General features: G+C 43.9%; 1 protein-coding gene across 8 annotated transcripts in view; it reads left to right on the top strand.

The window, feature by feature from the left end:
* The window catches only part of KALRN (kalirin RhoGEF kinase), a 527,586-nt gene that overhangs the window by 165,795 nt on the left and 341,803 nt on the right, over positions 1–19,988 (top strand). For all 8 annotated transcript variants that reach the window (XM_063341757.1, XM_063341758.1, XM_063341761.1 and 5 more), the window contains exon 4: positions 11,257–11,371. In XM_063341757.1, the coding sequence (XP_063197827.1) occupies positions 11,257–11,371 (115 nt within the window). The remainder of the gene's footprint in view (positions 1–11,256; positions 11,372–19,988) is intronic.

Below are 19,988 nucleotides of genomic sequence, written 5' to 3'. Positions count from 1 at the left end.
TTTAATAATGACAACCTGTCTGGATCATTTATATATCCCCTTCCACTGACGGTGCCTGCGTTTAGCTCTGAGCCAGAGGGTCTCACACCAAATCATCAGCTCGTTAGATGCTGTCACGGGCCAAGCTTTCCTTGTGGGGGGGCGTTAAACAAGCAGGGCCAACACGATCCCCATAGTGCGACAGGTTTCGTGCCATGATCCACTGCAGGCAAGGGTCAGCTCGCTCCTCATAGACTAACCAGCCTCCAGACTTGTATCTGCTCAAAATGTGCCTGTTCCCAACACAGCTAGCTAGATAGCAGTCCTAGGATTTACACCTCCTCTCCATGATCTCCAAACACAATGACTATGGGCAACAATTGTCAGGGGCCTGTGCAGATAGAATGCTCTGAGCTGCTAGTGTCTTATAGCGATAGCCCCAGCTTCACCCTCCAGCCCAGAGTTTAAGAACTGCCCAGTCTTCCCCTGGGTTGTTGTAATAAAGCAGGTTAAAAGAAGAATTTGAGCACTTCAACTGATGGCTGGGTTCTTTTTAATTAAAATGGAATAACTTCCTAGAGTATGCTTTGAGCACGGAAGTGAAAATGTTTGCCAAAATAGAAAAATCAAATAGCTGGACTTTGCAAGATTGAAAAAAACCCCTTGTTCTGTAGTTAGTACAGACTGTGGAAGCACATTGCATTTGTAATCAGGCTTCCTCGAGGAAAAGGAGAGTTTTATTGAGTCTTCAGAGTTTTATACTACGGTTAATTTTAATGATAACAGTACAGTAAAGTTGTCAAGGGGGTTCTCCTTACACCAGCAGAATTTATCGGCACACACAAAGAAACCTCAGCTGAACATCTCAGTTACATAGGTTATTTCTATTCTCATCTGCTGTGGCTCATCAGCTTGTTTCTCAGGCCATGATTCCACAGGAAAGCTGCAGAGAACAAACAAGCTCCTTCAGGCAGGGTCTTCACCATGCTTTGTGTTTCAGCGTGGTGGATGCTCCACGCCTGGACCATGCAGAGCAGCAGGGCAGAACAGGCAGGGAAGTGACTCCGGCTGCCGCCCGCTCCAGAGCAGGCACAACAGGACCTGCCTGCACAGCCCTGGAATCTCAGAGGAGCACTCAAGCTTTCAGAAGTGCACTTAATTTCAGAGTTGAAATACAGCTCTAACTAGCTGGGCGCGGATTCATCCAGTCTAAATGCCGTCTGGGGCGCTGTGCCTGGCGCTTCCCCGCGGTTGGCTCAGGCGGCAGCGAGCAGCAGGCGCAGGGCTCTGCCTCCGCATCCCTGTGCCGCGGGAGAATTGAGGGGCGGATAATACAGGGATTTTTTTCTTGGAACTAGTTCTTGATTTCTTCCAGTGATCTCATGTATGAGCTAGATTGAACCCGAGCAAAGTTCATGTGAGCGTGTGTCTAAACAGCACCTGAAAATCCCATTCCGGCACTCATAAGCAGGGAGATGGCCTGAGCAGTCAGGAGCACGGTGCATCCCGGACGTCGCCGTCTGATTGCTTCTATCGCTGACCTCGTGAAGCAGATTAAGCAGGAGGTTGGCAGGGGGGAGGCTTTGGCTGCCTGCTCGTTGCCTAAACCCTCATAAAATCTTGGCTTTGCCTGGGTGGTTCACTGTGTTGCTTCCAGCAATGGAATGGCTTTGGGAGCCATTAGGGAGCGAGTTACAGGCCAGAGACTGATTTTTGTGTTCTGAGAAGGAGATGAGCGCAGAGGAGAGGAAATAAAACAGGTTGTAGATTATTTTAGGTGTTTTTTTTCAGTGAGAGGTGGTGAAATATTTTGGAAGCTGGGCTTATAGTCTTTCCTAGGAAACACAGATGCTGTTTTAGAAGGGTAGTTTAACTTGGGATGTTGTTCAGCTGCTTGACTACGTTTATAGGAGATTTTCTATTGATCAGTGCAATACGGGAAGAAGCGTATGAGGCTCTCAGGAGAGGGAGGGGAGCGTGTTACCGTGTTCCCTTCCCGCACATGGAGCTTTTCATATGCTTAGGCTATGAAAGTCAACTTAGGCATAGTTGACTAATGCTGCGGGTCTTGCTGAAAGCATTTGCCCTTTCCCCACGTCCCACCCAAAAGAGTTTCTCAGGATCCTTCCCGGCACTTCTCATTCCCCGGAGGGCTCAGAAGAGCGGCAACGCGTGGGCTCCCGCCTGTCACCCAGGTACTGTCTGCTCGTCTGCCGAGGCAGCAGTACAAAGGAGGAGGCTGGGCAGGTTTCTGAGAGGGTGGTTGAGCACAGAGGAATCAACAGCAAAAGGCAGAAGGGAGTAATAAGCCGGTGAGCTGCTGCAGCTGTGACAAGCCGAGCTCCCAACGCGTGTTCAGCAAAGCAGGAGGTTTTTCTGTGGACTGTGGGCAATAAAAGGCACAAAGCAGGGAGAAGTGGATGAAGTAACAGTTCAGCCCTCTCCATCCTTCAAAAGCCCACTGTCCCCTACCCTACGTGTCTCAGGAGCAGCCTCGGGAGCTGGGTCACAGCGATGCCTGTTCCTGGCTGAGAGCCTGAAGGAAAACCAGAGAGATTTCCTGAAAGGTCTTTCAGAGGAGGAATTTCAGTGTAAATAGATCAGATGAAAGGACAACTTTGCAATTAGGTTTCACTAAATTTAGGCCAGCAGGAAGAATCAAAGAGGAAGTCTCAGAGGGGAAGACGCTGACCTTCCTAAAAACTTGTTGGAAGAAACCACAGGTCACTTAGTGCCAGAGGCACACGGGACCACACGTGGAGGGCCATGTTTTTTCTCTTTCTGTGATGGATGCACTTCACTCTACAGAGAAAGGGTTGAAATGAGACCCCAGGACCCTCTGGGCACTGGAAGAGTTCAGGTCAGGTTTCAGGGTGTCTCAAACACTTGTGAACACTGGAGTCTGTATTGGTTTGGGATTAGAACTACCCAAAATATTTAATTTTTGAGTGGTGAAAACGTTTTGTATTTGCACAAAAAGTTCCGATTTAAATTAAAAGTTTCAATTCTTCTCTTCTTCTGGAATGGCAATTTCAAATGAAACATCAACAATTCTTCTATACATTGTTACAGAAAAATGTCTTCCATTTTATAATTCCCTAATGTAGTTTGAAATCAATGGAAATTCCAAAAAGAGGAAATATGCTATTAGAAAAACATAGCATTGCTTGGCTATTGAATTTTCCTAGTGGTTTTGGGCCATCATGCTTTCATCTAGAATTTGCTGCTGCATCGATGCAGATTTTTCTTTGAAGAAGAAAACAAGGAAGTTTAGACTGTAAAGTTTCCAGGTCTTTTGATGAGGATTGAGCCTGCTGGGATTTTTTGTTTGTTTGTTTGTTTGTTTTCCTTTTGTTTATCAACTGTTAGGTCATTTTTGAGGGTAGAGAAGAGCCTTTAGATATCCTCATCAGGACTCTAAGGTTAAAACAGAAATCAAAGCGTTTCCTGGGATTTCTGATTTCATTTACAGGTTTTAAATGTAGTGTGAAGAATCAGTTGTATTTCTTTATGTGTGAGAGTAGTGATGCAACCTGTGCTGTCTTGTAGAGAGGCAGAAAGGTTCAAGCGCCTTACAAAACTGGGCAAAAAGTCAACCCAATCAAAACTTCTATCCCAAAAGACTCACAAGAACTCCTGGGATCACAAGTCATTGATTGGATATCATCCAAACACACCGGACTCTGACCACCTCCTGGTTGATGGGTCCCTGCATCCTGTCACATAGGTATAGCTTCTCAATTAATGATAGGGACTTTCAAAATAACAATGAGAGGAAGGAACTGAGCCTGTGAAGTAAGAAGGCCTGTATACATCCCATCCTGTTCCGGCTCACAGGGTTTTCATGTCCTTAAAGACACAGTGAGCTCCATATGTATCTCGGTAAAGGTCTTGTCTTCATTTATGCAGGTAGTTGAGAGTTGTCCTTATGTAGAAATCAAGGCCGGGAGCTTATAAATCAATATAAGGATCCAGGGAGGTGACTGGAGCACCTGAGATAATGAATATGATAACAACCAACTATTTTGGTCATTTTGCAGTAAGGTGTGTTCTTTTGTCCTGCTGATGAGACTCGTCACCTCTAAAAACATCCTTATTTCTGTGAAAGTGTTTTGGTTCATAGGCTTATGTTTTTTTTCCTAAGGAATCAATTTAACTGACAAGCAGCACTGAAACTCACAACTGGACATCCTCTCTGTATTAGCATGGCTTGGGGTTTTTAATATTTTTTGCTGGGAAAATACAGGCTATTTGAAATGGAAATACTTGGCTGGAATGTGCGATTTCAGAAAGATTTTCATTCGATGGTGTTTTCCAGCTCTAGGCTGAATTTCTTTTTAAAACCAGAGAGGAAAAAGACTTCCTGATAGCAATTATGTAAGTCCAATAGCTTGAACTCTCCCCTGAACTTTCATTAATTGGCAGGATCCTCCACTTGGCTGTAGCTGTCAGGGACTTACCTGCTGGGGATGTGGCAAACCTGAGCAGCCAGTTATATTAAAGCAGTTTATCACATATTTCACTTTGCTGATGAACATTAGAAATTTTGCCATTGCTGTTTCTCTGGGCTCATCTCAAATCAAGACAAACAGTGTGTGATCAGGATGAATATGGCCTCTCTTTGTTTCTCCTTATTCTGTACAGCTTCCAACATTATGGCCACTGGTATGAGTTTGGAGCGCCTGCCGGTGCCACCATCAGCAGCGTGACTGGCATCGCCACATGCTGTTTTGTTCCCTTCCCTTCTCCAGAGGCAGGAGGGTGTGCAGTGGGGTATTTTGTTTTGGAAGATTTGGGGTTTGGTTTTTTTCAGTTTCTCTATTTTTTTTTTTTTAATATATACAGCTATTCCCATACACCTGTGATAGAGAAAGCAAGATTAAAAAAAAATTACTTTGCAGCTGGAGCAAAAGGCAGCGAGGTTTGCACAGGTGTAAGTGATAGCATTGAAGAGGATGGTTCTGGTGCTCCCTTGATACTTCACAGCAAACCAGCTTATTCCAGAGGAAGAAATGGTCTCCTCTGAATCTCTGTGGAAGTTTAGCTTTCCACACAAAGCAGCTCTTCCTTTGTTTTAATGAGTCTCATTTGTCCTTAGTTTTGCTTTGCTGGGGAATAACTGTCTCTGTGGTAAATAAGACAATTTTCCCAGTGGCTTGTTGGCAAGTAAACATTCAAAATCAAAGAATTACCTCAAAATACTTGCATAAATCCATGAAGGTGTATTACAGTCCACAACAGACAGTCTATTCAAACCCATGCAGTGGCTCTGGGCAGTTGTAGAACAAATTCACCAGGTGTGAAACAGGATCCTCCAACCACTGCACTGAGCACCCCGTCTACACCTGCTGCTCTGATCTGCCAAGAGATCTTCTGGTGGGAACATACAGCCTTGGTTTTGGAGTCGTTAACCCTAAATGTAATGTTGCAAATGTTGGCCATTAGGTTTTGATTCAGGCACTTGACTCTGGGATATGGGATGCTGCAAATAGCAGCACGCTGGAGGATCAGGCGCTGGTGACTGCGTTGCAGCTGTGTTAATTTGCAGGTGGGCTTCTTGTGTGAGCTTAAATTTCCATCTCTATTGCACTAGAATCACCTGCTTTGGAACCAAATGAATTTGAGGGTGGTCATACAGATAATCCTATACCTGAACCTTACAACACATTAGTCCCTCTTGAGGCTGGAGGAGTTTTACTACAGAAATCTGTTCCCAGGAAATCTGGTAGCAAGCAGGCTCTCACAGGGCTCAACTGTGGCAGGGAAAGGAATATTATTTTAAGACTCTGGATGCTAATTCCTTGGTACTTTGCTTTCCTAGGAAGTCTGTCAATTAGATTTAGAAATCCAGAGCGTATTGTTTGTCATTTTATCGAGGCGCCTGACATCAGCTGAGCTCCTTCTGTCTCCTAGTTGTCTTCATTATCACTCATTTTTTTTCACCATATTTTGGACGGAAATACCTTTTGAGGAGTATTTCAGCTCCTCTGGAAACTCACTTATGATCTCAGCAGAGTCTGCAACATTAAGATTGATCAGCTTATGATCTGCAGGGGTCAGATGAAGCAGCGTATTCATTTGAACTGCAGTAGACTTCCGAACGGAGGCCAGAGACATTGTGTACTACTCCTGTCTCCATTGCTGATGTGTTGCAGGACGTTAGACAAGATACTTGTGTCTTTCCATGTATGGACACTTGTCTGTGTCTATGGTTAATTCTAATGAATTCATGCTTATGAAGACAGTGCCAAAGGAAGCAGAGTGCTTGAATCCCTTAAATTAGATAAATGCAAGCGGGTAAGTATCGTGGTGGAATGGCTGATAGAACTGGAGAGATGCAGCTTGAAAACAGAGCTTGATAAAATTATTATCTGTTGTATACAAGAAATCTGCATTAAAGGAAACTGATAATTTCCTGTCCTCAACAGGACTATGCAAAGCTGGAATTTTAGCTTTTTGTGTATTATCAGGGGTGGATGTGCCTCAGGACTTGAAATTGGGAAGGCCTGTACACAGAGTTCACGTTAATAATGCTCTGGGTTGGCCAACATCTTGACTTACCTGTGGGCAGTTGGAGCCACTGTAGGCAGAAGCATTTGGGCCCACCATTGAGAGGATTAAGATGCCAGTTCAGGCAGCTGCCAGGACAGAGATCTTGTGGCTGGAGTCCCTTTCCTCTTGGCTGCAGGCTTGACCAGAAAAGTGGTCAGCAGAAAGTCACTGACACTGCTGTCTGCTTCCGTGCAAGTTTTTTGAGGTTTCTTTAATGTTTTCTTTTAATGTGGTATGCATCACGATGCCTTGTGCCATCACTGCAGTATTCCCTGTATGATTTGTAGAGGAAAAATGATGTAATCCTAGTTCTGGGAACAATTGCTGAATTTAGCAATGGTTTCTGTATGGCCTGGAAGAAAGGGAGATGGGAAGAACCGGCAAACAAACGACTGACAGGCAAGGCCATCAACAAAGGATTCTGTAGGAGGAATGCAAGACATATATGGCTAAATATTTGTTCTCAGTGTACTTTGTGCCCTGAAGAACATGTGTTTTTCTGACTCCTTTTTCCAGAGCACTAATAACTAGACCATCTGTTTGCCTCTCTAAATCAGAGAAGAGCCCGTGAAAACCCACCTTGAAAAAAATTAGAAATTATCAGCTCTTTGTTTTAGCATTTAATAACTGTAATTAGCAAACCTAATGACATGTTTGATTATTGCATCCCATGTCTGTGAGCCCAGTGGGAGGCAGGAGATGGGACACACTGATTAGAGCAATTGAGAGTCTTCCTTCCATTTTTTATTTTCTTTTAAAACAATATGCTGGGTAGTTCTCTGAAGGCTGTGCATGTAAAATTGGTGTTGAGATCATGGCTGACTTGGGGCAAGATTAGCCTCCTTGGGTGGATTAATAACCAGCAGAGAGAGAGTTTCTGTGTTCTTAGTTGCTGACTTTTAGCCTATGAAGCTCTAACACTAGGCTGACTAAGCGTCAGAAAACCTCATTTCTGCTCCTGGTTCTTCAAGTGACTTGCTGTGGGATCTGGGCTGATTTTCTTCCCCTCTCTGTACCTCTCTACTCCCCTCAGTGAAAAAGGAGATAATAATAAAGAAGAAGAAAGGTATAGTCTCCCTGTACAGCCAATGCCAGATTTTCTTCTCTTATAGTGGCTACCTGTCTGGAGGCTCTGTTAGAGGAGATGAGGAACTTAATATAGGCATGTTAGGTGTCTGAAGTTCGATGGTGGTAATATCCCATTTAGTCTGCCTAGAAAACCTGAGATTTGTGGTTATAAAGTGCAATGGAAAAGCTATGTATTATTAGTATTTAAGAGAGTAAACCACAGTTACTGAACTCTGTGAGTCTTATGGTGAATTAAACATACCATGGTTTTCTCTGGAAGAAACCTGACATTTCTTCATACAGGCCCTTCACAAAATGGTAAATTATGCAGATATTCATAAAAATTAGGGATTGCTCATGAATAATTTGGAAACAAGTGAAGGATTTTAATATGTACAATTCACTTGTAATAATAATTTCACCCTATTGCTCAAAGCATAGAGCAGTACTTTTATAATAAATGAGAAACATTTGTTTCTAACCCTCACATTTCTTGAGATTTGCCCCATGTCTCCTTGTTCTTCTGTGCCATAGGACTAGAAGGAGTCAGTCCAGGCACTTATTTGTCCTTCTGTCATCCAGAATCCTCCAACTGGGTCATCGTGTAGCCATCCTCCTCCAGTGAGAATTAACCCATTTTCTCTGGTCTGTCCTGGTAACTTCTGACTCTGCGCTAGAGCCGTATTTATCCTGCTCCCCTGAGGACAGTTTAGATGAACTGTTGAGGGACAATTTTTTCATCCTGAAGCAAAGACAGGACAGGAATGTTCTGGACCCTGTTTCCTTTTCTGCAGCTGAAATGCTTGTGTTACTGTTAGTAAGAGGGTCAAGAATTTTCTGATTTAGCTTTTTCAGCCTACCAGAATTTAGATTTTTTTTATTTTTTTTTTTTTCAGAGCTCACTTTGGTGAATCTTTAGGTGGGAAAGGGGTCCATGGCCAGAAATGCAATTTTTGGTTTACCACGCTGAGGTGAACGGGTAGCATCAAAGCAATCAGGGCTGCTGGGCTGTGGGAAGCTCATGGCCCTTCCCAGGTGTTTCATATCCTGGGAGAGGTTTATAACTGGGGACTTGGATGTCTCCTGATCTCATCTTTTAGTGCTTTTCCACTCTGTAGAAATATTTAAATAAATGGGAATGGAGGACGAGAGGGACCCTTACTGAGTAGCGGGTAGCATGTTCTTCTGGGATGCAATTCAAGTTCAGGTCTCTGCTTCAGTGAATATCTGGAAGCTTTTGAAAGCCTTGGTTACATCTTGATATGACAGGAAATTTTTCAAAACCTTGAAAAGCTTCCTGTGTTGAAAAAATATTTCCCTCCAGCTTTAGTTACTACATTGGTTTGCCATTCTATAGGCTGGCTTTCTTTTTTGTTGGACACATCATGCATGATATAATAGTTTTGGCATTGTTACGGTGTGTGAAATAATCTCAACAAAGGGAGAATGTGCTTAAAATAAGGATGTTTTTTAATACATATATATGTATATAGGTCTGAAAATAAAAATGAGCTTATTTCCTTGTAAATTGAATCCTCGTCACGTTACACCTCCTTTCTCATGCTATGGGGCAGAGGTGTGGATCAGCCAAGGTGAGACCAAATTCCCATGGATCTTCCTCATCTTCAGGGTGTGAAGCCAAAGGCGAACATCAGGCACAGAGGTTTGCGTGGAGATTAGGCAGGACAGTTTTTGTGCTCCATATGTACACCTGGCTGCATCAGGGCTCAAAATGAAGATAGCATCTCTTGTTTGCCTCTCCATTTGTACCCCTGGAGAAATGAGACATGACCTGGCCCCACTGGAGAGTTGCACAATGCAGCCCTTCAGGTTTATAGCACCCATTGAAAACTCTGGGAGTTTCAATGCTGGCGAACTGTAACAAAGGGTAACACTGGCATCTCTAGCTGTATGGATGAAGTTTGTGTAGCGGACTTTGACTTGTACCATCTGCAGCACTGTAGAAAACTCTTTAGACAGGATGTAGCAATTTAAAAAAATATATTTTAAAAAATGTATGTATAGTAACAACATTGCTATTTTTATCTGCTTCTGTGTGACTCTGGTCATGTAGAGAGACACTTTGTGCTAGAAGGTGAGCTTGTACCTGTCATGGCATCAACTGAATGGACAGTTTTAGAATAAAATGGACAGGGGATGTGTTGTCAGATGGGAGCTGGATCTACAAGTGACTTCTCTGATCTGGAAGCAGGGCTGGCTGGAAAACCTGTACCTTGGAGGTACATGCATGTATCTCACAGTTTGGTTTCTGGTTTGTCCAGGAAATTCTGCCATATGAGGCACCTTCTTGATTCCTGATCTGAATTCTGGCCAGAACAATTCTTTGTCCTGTGGTGATCCAGGATACTGTTTTTCCAAGTGCACGTGTGCTCTCACACTCTTACAGCAGAGCCTCTTAGGACTCTTCCCACTGAATTAGGGTGTTTAGGACCCCTACAGAAGTCATGACTCCACAGAATGTGGGCATCCTGTGTTCTGTACGAGAGAACACAGCATGGATTGATGCCGGAGATGAGCGTGTTGTTGCGTAGCTTTTAATCCTTGTTGGACAGGTAAATTATTTCAGAGAAGCATGTGATTTTCCTTTCTCAGAAGTGATATTTCTGTTAAAGGGATTATATTTCCCATTGAAAAGTGCAAACTCATCTGCATTTTTACAGCTTATTTGCAAGGTCCTTGCAGTTCTGCGCTAGCTTTTTGAACTGTAGTTTTGCTATGACTTTTTTTTCCTAGATAACAATGCAAACATGTATCTAGCAAAACACAATTCCTGAAAAAAATCCTGTGATATGTGAAGTAAGAATTAAATGTTGAGTAAGACACGAGATTTCAGTTTCAAGCTTATTAAACTTTATTCACAGCAGAGAATAAAATAAGGTGCTATAGAATAGATTGTATTCACCCCTATATTTGTGATTGTATAATTCAGGGTAGAGTCCTTCCTTTATGGCTAAGCCTTTTGACAATTGCTGTAATGAATGAAGCGCCAGACACTGGCAGTTTAAAAGGAGTGGATTTTAAGACAGGAAAGCTACAGGGGGAAAAAAAAAAAAATAAAACCAAACCAAAAATCATCCAATTGCCAACAACAATCTCTAAATAGAAGGCATAGGAGGCATGAACTTGTAATCAAAATTTCAATTTCTAATGAATTTCCAGATAGATTAGAATGTTTTACTGCATAAGCATCGCTGGGATACATTGCTTTTAACTGGCAGGACATTGTAAACTGTCTGGCAATGAACGACGCAACACGCTGAGTAACAGTGAAAAATACTTTCACTTTCTTGGTGTTGACCAGTTTAAAACTATCCCCACAGTAGGATTTCATTAGCATTGCCTGCTTGGATTGGCAGTTATATTAGATTTGATGGGATTAGGTGAAAGTCAGAAGAAATGCTAGTAGCAATTTTCCTTGTGTTGTGTTTTTTTTTTTTTTAATTATTTTTTTTTTATTTCCCGCCTTGGAGCTCCAGCAAATGCAAGCACGTCTTCCTCAATTAGGCAAGCCTGAAAGCTACAAAGAGTGCATGGGCTCTTGAATGTACTGTAATTTATGTTTATCAATTCAGTGCACATAGTTATTTTGACGTGTGCTTCCTGCCTGATTTTCTAACAATCCTTTATTTTCCGCAGGTGGCCGTGATAAACGAGGTGGTCCTGTCTTGACCTTCCCAGCCCGCAGCAATCACGACAGAATAAGGCAGGAAGACCTTCGGAAACTTGTGACTTATTTGGCCAGCGTGCCAAGGTAAAGCTAGAAAGAAAACACTTCAAAGCTCAGGGTGGATGGATGGGTGGGGAACTTGTTCTTGGCAGTTGCTGATTTCCAAGTATTAACGTTTAGTACCTTCAGTTCTTGGGACGGAGAAACAAAAGTGTTCCCTTCCTCCTCCTGTGTATGCTCTGATGGGTTTTATCGCACATGCAGCAATGCAGGAGCCCAGAGCGGAGGCAGTGCGAGCAAACCCAGGCTTCGGGCTCACAACAGCTACGAGGAGAAGCTCCCATTCCCCATGTTTCTGCGTGGCTCTTCTAGAGGAACGGAAAGGGAGGAGAGTGCTTAGTGCAGTTAAATATAGCAAGCTGGAGAGAGCCTGTTGTCTGCTGTTGCTTTTTAATACCTTGTGGGAGGTTCAGGAGAGCTGGTGTAGGGGACTGTAGTTGCTGGGGAGGAGAGCCTGCCCCATGCGAGGAGGCAGATCTTCCTGCTCCAGCACTTCCCAGAGCTTTCTTCAGGCTGAGGAAGGAACATGGGTGGACTAAGGCGGAAGCTTTCAAAGAAAGGCATTTCAGATGGTTCTGCATGTGAACCAGCACCTTTCCCCGCATTAGTCCCTGTGTCCCTCCTCAACACGCAGGTTCCCATCCCTTTCCCAGGGGTGCTGGAGGAAAGGTCTGTTGCCAGTGCATATTTATCTTTGTAAGGTGTGGGAGACAGTTTATAGGGCTCAGTGCCCAGGTAGGTATTTCTGAGTCAATGTTTAACGCCTCCGAGAGTCTGAGACTATGTACACCCTCATCCAGCTTCCTTTCCCTATTTTCAAGCTTGACAAACATCTTTACCCAAGAACCACTGCGCTGGTTATCGAGGTGAAGGTTAGGTTATCCCAGGGCAAGTGAGGGGCTGAGAAGGGATGTTCAGGGTTGCAATAACACACCCTGTGCCACCCAGGAGCTCCTTCTTTTTAAACCCAGGGTATGACCCGTTAAAGAGTGCTCATCTTTTTGCAAAGAGTGTGAAGTTAACACCTGAAGGGCAGAGGGGTTGGCTGCATCAGAAAACCAAGAGGTAAGGGTCTCAGAAATGCACTCAGTTCCTCAAATACGTGATGCGCAGGGAACAAATGTCCCGTGTTTGGTATGGGAGAGAGTTGAGGGCTGTTTGGAGACTCATCACTCGGCTGCAGAGGGTGAGGGGCAAACGCAGCCACATGTGCCAGATCTGCCAGTGCTCATTTCCTGGACTCCACAAGTCTTCTGGCGATGTATTTTTTGCTGTGTTGGACTTTTGCTCATCAAGGTTTCAGTAATAAACGGAATTGGTTTGTTTTTCTCCCCACCCCCTCCCCTTTTTTCCTCTAGCCAGCTCTATTTTCAACCATATTGTGAGAGAGATTACAGACTGCTGTGGGGCTGGGAGAGCAGGAGGTCACTCCCTGGGAGTGCATGTCCCAGGGCTTGGCAATCCCCCTCCAGCTGCTGCAGTAATGAAACTGCTGCCTTACATCTTATCATTTTTTGCATGGTCGCAAGTAACAAAAATATGACATTGCTTGGGGTTGCAAGCAATTGCACAGCAAAAATTAACTTCTAACATGTCAACCTTTTCTATTAATTGCCCTTTCCTCATGGAGGTGGCAGTAATAGCAAGACATATCGCTTCTGTTCCCCACTCTCACGCAACTAAATGGATTAGCTCAATCTGAGATGCTGCTTTTGGTTGCCTCCCTCTGAATCAGTCCAGCAATGATTCTTCTCTGGTGATGCAGAAGCTGGGGGACAGAGGTGAATGCTGAAGGAGCTAATACACGACCCAGCTGTTTATCTCTCTGGAAACACTAAAAAAATCTTTTTCCCTCCTGGTCCCCATGGCAAAGCCTTGTTCTGCCCTGCTGTTTGAAGCCTTTGAAGGACATCTCTCTAGCTACACCAGAGAATATTTCTTCCTCTGCAGTACAACCTCCCGTCATGAAAATGTGCTCAGCGGTGGGGGACTGGCTAGTCATGAAGCACTTTCACCAATTTCCCAAGGATCCCTGCGGATTGGTTCTGTGGAGACAATGACCAGAGTTCTGTCTCTTGTTTGGGATATTGCACACTAGAAGGTGTGGAGCAGAAAGCAGCAAGAGTGGTCAGAGGTCTTAGAAAAGGTGGCCTGTCAAGGAAGGATTAAAAGGGTAGAGGTTGCTCAGCCTGGAGAACAGAAGAGAGCGAGAAGGGTCTTTAAAAGCATGTTGTGATGGTGCAAAAGGAGAGGGTTTGTAGGGCTAGGAGAAGAAATGAAAGCGTTACACCAAAGCAAGGGAAGCTTAGGCTGGACGTGAGGAAAGGGTTTCTAATGGATTTGCATTGGCACTAGAATAAGTCATCTAATTTCTTCTTAAATTCCTCCATAACTCTATAGGCAAATTTCTGGCATGGATATAAATGTTAGGGAGAGGGGATGATAAATCAGGAGGTGACTTCTTTAGGTTCTTCCTCGCTCTGTTTTGTCTGGTGTCGCAGTGGTGATCTCACAGCTGTAGGAGGGATACGTGACCACAAACTTTGTGGGTTTGGCACGTGGGATTGTGTAACCTGTGTGGTGTGAGAAAACACTGAAAATTCATTTTCTCTAAACGTTTTGTTCACTATAACAAGGGCAATCAGCAGAGCCTTCAAACTTTTTTACTTTTTAGAAACAAATATATGGAAGGAACAGTTTGAATTCATATCACTGGCTCCTAGTTCATATTTATTCCAAGATGAGTGCTGTAATGAATAACTGTGTCAGCCATCCACCAAAATAAACAGTTTCATTAGCAGAGACTCTGAACAGGATGTCAGGGGAAACTGCTCTGATGTTCAGAGTGCTGAAAGGGGGAGAGTTTTCTGTGCTAGTTGAAAAACTAGAAATTCTTTAGGAAAAAAAGAGGGTGTAATTTATCATATTGACACCAGTATAATAATTCTTTCTTTATTCCCGGTGCAATGGTTTCTGAGTGAGACAGATTGCTATCCACATTGATACTATCTGTCACTTAACCCTTGTTTTATATCTTAATGGAGGGGGCAGAGGTGGCGCATTGCTGGGAGCTTTGAGCAGGTATGAGAGTGGTGATGAAATACGATGATAGATGAGGGTAAGTGAAACCAGGGTCTTGCTAGCAGTTTTCAAAGTTTCTGCTTTAGCTTTCCACAAGTCCTTCTTCAAAACCGGAATAATAATGTGGGTTTTCTGAAAGCAGCAATGTGTGTTTGAGTTAGAGCAGAATAGTGAGGGCTTTCATGCAGCTGCGAGTCATGGCCAGGCAGGTTCCTGCAGTCCGGGGGGTTTCCCATGTGCCTGAGGGTTACTGCTTGGGGCTTGAAACTTCAGGTCTAGGAACGTGGTTTGTTCATATTCCAAAACGGTAGCCTTGCAGTCCATAGTATCTGGGGTGACTTAGGGGTTCTGGAAGATTCCAAAGCCTGATCCTGCAGTCTTGGGTACTAGGAGGAGGTTGCAAAGCGGGTATCTGACACCGTAGACAAATGCGGTCCTGGTTGGGTGCTGTACACTGGGTCTTTCAAGGCATATCACGAGGCCCTTTTCTCCAAACAGTTCCACTATAATTAGTTACTAAGAAACGAAGACGCTATTTATTAGAAGTAAAGATAATTGCCACGGATGCCAGGTTTCTACCGCTCTGCCGTTTTCTGCTTGTTTTACATTTGCACTAAGGCTTTCTGGATAGGCAAAGCTGTATTTCTTGTGAATCAGGATAGCTCCTATTTACATGCAAATTTAAATGGGATGTGATGTTTAAAAATTTGGAGGGCGTGACTGACTCTAGGATAACATGGTGTTTATGATCGAGGGAGCTGAGGGGGAATTTTCTGGCCTCGCTGAGGATTATATTTTTTAACACCAGTGCAGTGCCATCTATTCCGGTAGACTGAGTTTTGATTTATATGTGTGTAAATGAAACTAGCACCAGGCCAATCTCCTCTGCAAGCTCTTTGGAATTAAGAATTAAGTTATGCGTAGGCTATAGGAGGATAAAAAGGAGACAGAATATTATTAGCTTGAGTTATCTCCTCGCATGGTGAAGCAATACGATGAAGGAAATGTTCTCTGTCAGCTATAGTGAATCTTCCGGCTGAACACATCAATCTGTTTTGGAGCCAAGATAAGCAGTCTTCTGTGCTCGCTGCAGAGGGGGAAACCCGAGATGCCTCGGAGGCCTGTATTTTTAAAGACATCTACTTTTTATTTGTCCTCCGTTTAAAAACCTGCTCAAATATTTCCTTGTTCTGGGGGACATCCAGGGCTCGTAACAGCAGCAAAATGTTTCCAAGGGACAGCCTGTGTGTTTGAAGAGCTCCTCAGAGCCGCCTGAGTTTGATGAAAGGTGCTAGGATCAGTAAAACAACTTAAGTGTCTCTAATAATTACTTCAGTGATTGGAGCATTATAAAATTAGAAGAGCAATACAGGGGATGGCAAAATGTAGCAATACTCACCCACTCTTGGATTTATTTTAAGCTCTTCTCTGATGACCTGTGGTACTGTGTATATTAGCTCCTCTGGCGGGAGTAGTGTGAAGCTCATTTTGTTGACTGATAGGAATTAAACCCTGGAGCTCTACTTTCTGTTACATGATCCTAGCACAAAAGAAGCTTTTGAGGATCATTTTTTTCTGGAGGCTATTGTAGATCTACAAAAATAACCATGTATTTTAAAAATAACACCAGGGACTTCATACTAATTTTAGTAACTAAATATCTGGTGCCATCTACAAGATAATTATTCCACCACACGCTTGTATGAAAATACCACAGTAAAAAATGAAGTGAGGCTAATGAGGCTAATGGAGGTTTAGTATTTTCTTCAGATATCATTTGATTTTTTTTAAAAAAATTGTAAGTGTATTTTGGAGAAAGAAGCCCATTAGTATATAACTGACAGGAATGCTAGTGAATTTAAGAGCCTTTTGCCACTTGCTAGCCAGTTCAAATACAGCCTCCATTGTACGTGGCATTGGTACGTGATGTTGTTATCACCATCAGTTAGGGACTGGGGGACTTCGGTGGAAACAGTTGTTGGTCTCACCTTGTCCTCTTAAAAGGCTTCTGACCACATCACTCTGTTTTGTTTCCTGTGTCCCTTTACTGACCACCTCAGGAGGAAGGTACATGTTCGCCTCCTGTTGGAGATCAGCTGTGGTAATGACCTGTTGAGATATTTTATTCCTAGATAAGCGGACAGTGGATATAATTGATGTTGAAATTCTGCAGTAAGTGTCTGTAGCTGCCAGCCCGGCAAGCTCCTCTGTTTACCAGAAGCTGCTAGAAAATGTGGACTTCCTAGAAGTGCAGAGGGAAAAAGAGCCACCAGAGCCTGAGGAGCAGGAGTTATGAGAAAAGACTGAAGGTGTTGGGGATGCTTAGGTTAAAGAGGGTGAAAGTCAAAATTATGTGGTTACAATCCAGTATGCAAGGCTGAGCTAAAGGAAACAACTTGGCCCGGTGTAACATAGCAAACAGGACAAAAAGAAATGGATTAAAATCATAGATTGAAGAAATGCAGCAGGTTTCTGTAGCATCTTCATCTTGGAGACCCTGTTTAGAAGGTGCATCAGGAATGACCCTGGTGTTGTCGCTCCTGTCTTGCAGCAGAGAGATGAAAACATCAGCCTCTCCAGCTCTCATGACACTGTTTGTGTAAGTCTGCAGTTTGTTTTTTTTTTAAATAGGTACAAGATTTTCATTTCACATGTTTGTTTAATTTTAATCCCTGGATTTTTTTTGAAAATTAGTCCAAACCTAAGGTAAATGGGGGCTTTCTGTATCAGTTTCCAAATTACTTCCTGCTTTCATTGCCTGTTGCTGTTTTCCTGGATAGTGTAAGGACGAATCTTGCACAGCTCTGGACCTAAGGCAAGTGTCCTCTTTTCCTCTGCCCTCTGTGGGAGCTGAGAGCGCGCTCAGACTGGTTCCAGCTTGGTGAGCTGCTGAGCCCTGCTCTGCCTTCCAGCTGGATAACAGTGCAAGTGTTTTCAGTCTGGTTTTGTGATGAACAACACAAATAGCATGATTCAGAGCTTTGTAGTTAATGTACTGCGAACTGCACAGCTCACGTAGCCTTTTTCTTCTGAAAACTAATAAAAGGCAGGGTAAGCTGGGCTCTGCATATCACTTCTACCAGCGATCATCAATATCTTCTTTTTGGTGTAGCAGAAGTATCTCTCATCTCTCTGTTGCGAAATAGAGGCAGATGAGAGTAATGTAGTGTTAATATTGAGACAAACTCATGGATATCTGATTGTCTTGTTTCCGAACATGACTTCAGGGACTCAAATAAATAAAATAAAGGTTGATGTTATTTCAAGATTTAATTCCTTACTTGAAATAAATTCCTTAAAGGACATAGAAAATACTTTGCAAATCCTTTAAATTGTTTATTTTGTATCCAAAAATATTTGCACTATTTTGGAAGACCTGAAAATCTGTTACTGTTTTTTTTTACACTAACTTCTTCAATATTTCTATATTCTTTAGTAGCTTGCTCGATTTTATTATATATTAATTGTATTCCAATAAATAATTGAAATTACTGATTGCCACAAGCAGAGAAACTAGGATTTCAACTGGCCATTGTGTTTTTAAGCATTCTATTCAACACTCAACATCTGCTTAATTTTAGATTATAAATCTGCAGTTGAAAATGGTTAATATGAAGGAATCCCTCATTTATTGTGTCTGAATTATTTCCAAGGCAATTGTTCTTTTTTACAGGGTAGGGGAAGGGGTCCAGTTTTCTCTTACTGCCAACCATGCAGACTCGTGCTGAGATTTCAAAGTCATATTGGGTTCTTTCTGGTTCATCTAACGTCTCCAACATAAAGATTCTCCAGTGAGTTACTCATTTGAAGATTTAGGATTGCAGAGGTAACCCTACAGGCCAAGTTTAACGTACAAAGAAAATGCACAGGTCTGGAAGAGAAGTTCCTTTTCCTGGCGCTGTGCTGCTTTTCCAGCCCAGTGAGAGCTCAGTCATGCCTTCTTCAGTAGAGTCAGCAGATAAAGCTCGACAGGGGGACAAATCTGATGGAATAAAAGGTCACTTTTATTTTGTGCTCTTCCAAACAGCAAAGCAAATGTCTCTACCTGGTTTGGGTCCACTGCCTTTTGGTTTTACTGGTCTGGCCTTTTTTGGTCCAGGCCTACCCTCCCATTTGCAGGCTGTTTCTCCTCGCTGCAGGCACCGCAATCAGGCTGCAAGTTCAGAGCAGCCAGAAGGACTGCAGTGAGTGGAGTCCTTCTCCGCAGCCCCCATCTTTCCAGGTCTGCTGCACAAAAACCAGGCTGCTACTGCCAAGCTGTAGCCGCACAGCTTTGCCACACCTGGCTGCTTCTCTCTGTCTCGCTGACAGAGGAGGGACTGAAGGGCTCCTAAAACCCTCTGAGCAGAGATAGAAATGTCTGTCACAGCGCTTCCCACCAAAGGTATGGACAACGGGTGTTGACCAGGAAACACCAACCTCCTGTGAGGATGGTTTCCCAACGCAGCAGCATCAGCTGAGCCTCCTCAAGGCGTCCTGAGGGGTTGATGGCACAGGGGTCTGAGCTTTGCCGAGGCACTGAGAAAACCCCAGCTGTCTTCTCGGGGGAGTCTCAGCTCGCAGGCATGGGCCAGGGGCTGCTTATCTCTGGCTGTCCCATGCAAGATGGGTGCCTGTCCTGCGCAGCCGCTCCCCGTGTCACTGTATTTCTGTTAGCGATGTTGTAGGTAGTGTCTGACTGCATTTCCAACAGGGGGGTTGGGGCTGGGAAGGATTCTGCTCAGACTTCTCCAAATTTGGAGCAAACAGGAAAACAAACCCCCTCACCACGCACACCCACCACTGCTGGGATGCCCAGGCCACCATGACTGAGTGACACCCAGTGGCGCTGGCAGAGTCTGAGGCCTGAACCCATCCCCTGAAGCATCTCACGTAGAGCTGCACTCCTGCACTCTGCTTTTTGAGCTGTGTCCAAGCCCTTGTTCTGGGGATTAGATCAGCATTGTTCCTCCTTGCTAAATGGCTTTTGCATGTTGATTGTACCGGTGTTTGCTGCCTGGAAGAAGCAGCTGAGGCGATGGAGAAAAGGCAAAAACTTGTAAACTAGGATATATCCTGCACCCACTCACTGGTGAGGGAGCCAGTGGGCACCGCAGCCTGCTATAAATTTTATGCAGAGCATCATTTTCTTCATCCTCTTCCTCAGTGGCTGTCTGACAAGTGGTTTGTGAGTCTCTGCAGCGCACTTCGCCGTGCTGCCCTCTCTGGCCTTTTCCATGCTAGTGCTGATTTAAAGCTGTTGCCCGCTCCTCGCGGGCTTTTTAACCACCAGATTAGTGGCTCCACAGTACTCCAAGAGGTCCAGGCAGCAGCGACCTGGAGACTTCCGTGGAGAAGGCAGGTTTGCGCTAATGTGAACAGTAATTCAGAAGAGCTAAAATTAGCAAACAGAGACCTTTTGTGGGAGCGAGGCGCTGGCAGCAGACCCAGCACCGGCCACGTGCGGTTCCCTCCTGAAGCTGTCAGCAGCCGTCGGCAGAATATGCAGCGGTTCAGCCAATCCTAACTTTTCTTTTCGGCAATCTCTTTCCTACGGTTTTTGCAGAGGCTGTAAAATGGT

This window comes from Chroicocephalus ridibundus, chromosome 7 (assembly GCF_963924245.1).
Source record: "Chroicocephalus ridibundus chromosome 7, bChrRid1.1, whole genome shotgun sequence".
Lineage (NCBI taxonomy): Eukaryota > Metazoa > Chordata > Aves > Charadriiformes > Laridae > Chroicocephalus > Chroicocephalus ridibundus.
This window is presented reverse-complemented; position numbering and strand designations above follow the sequence as displayed.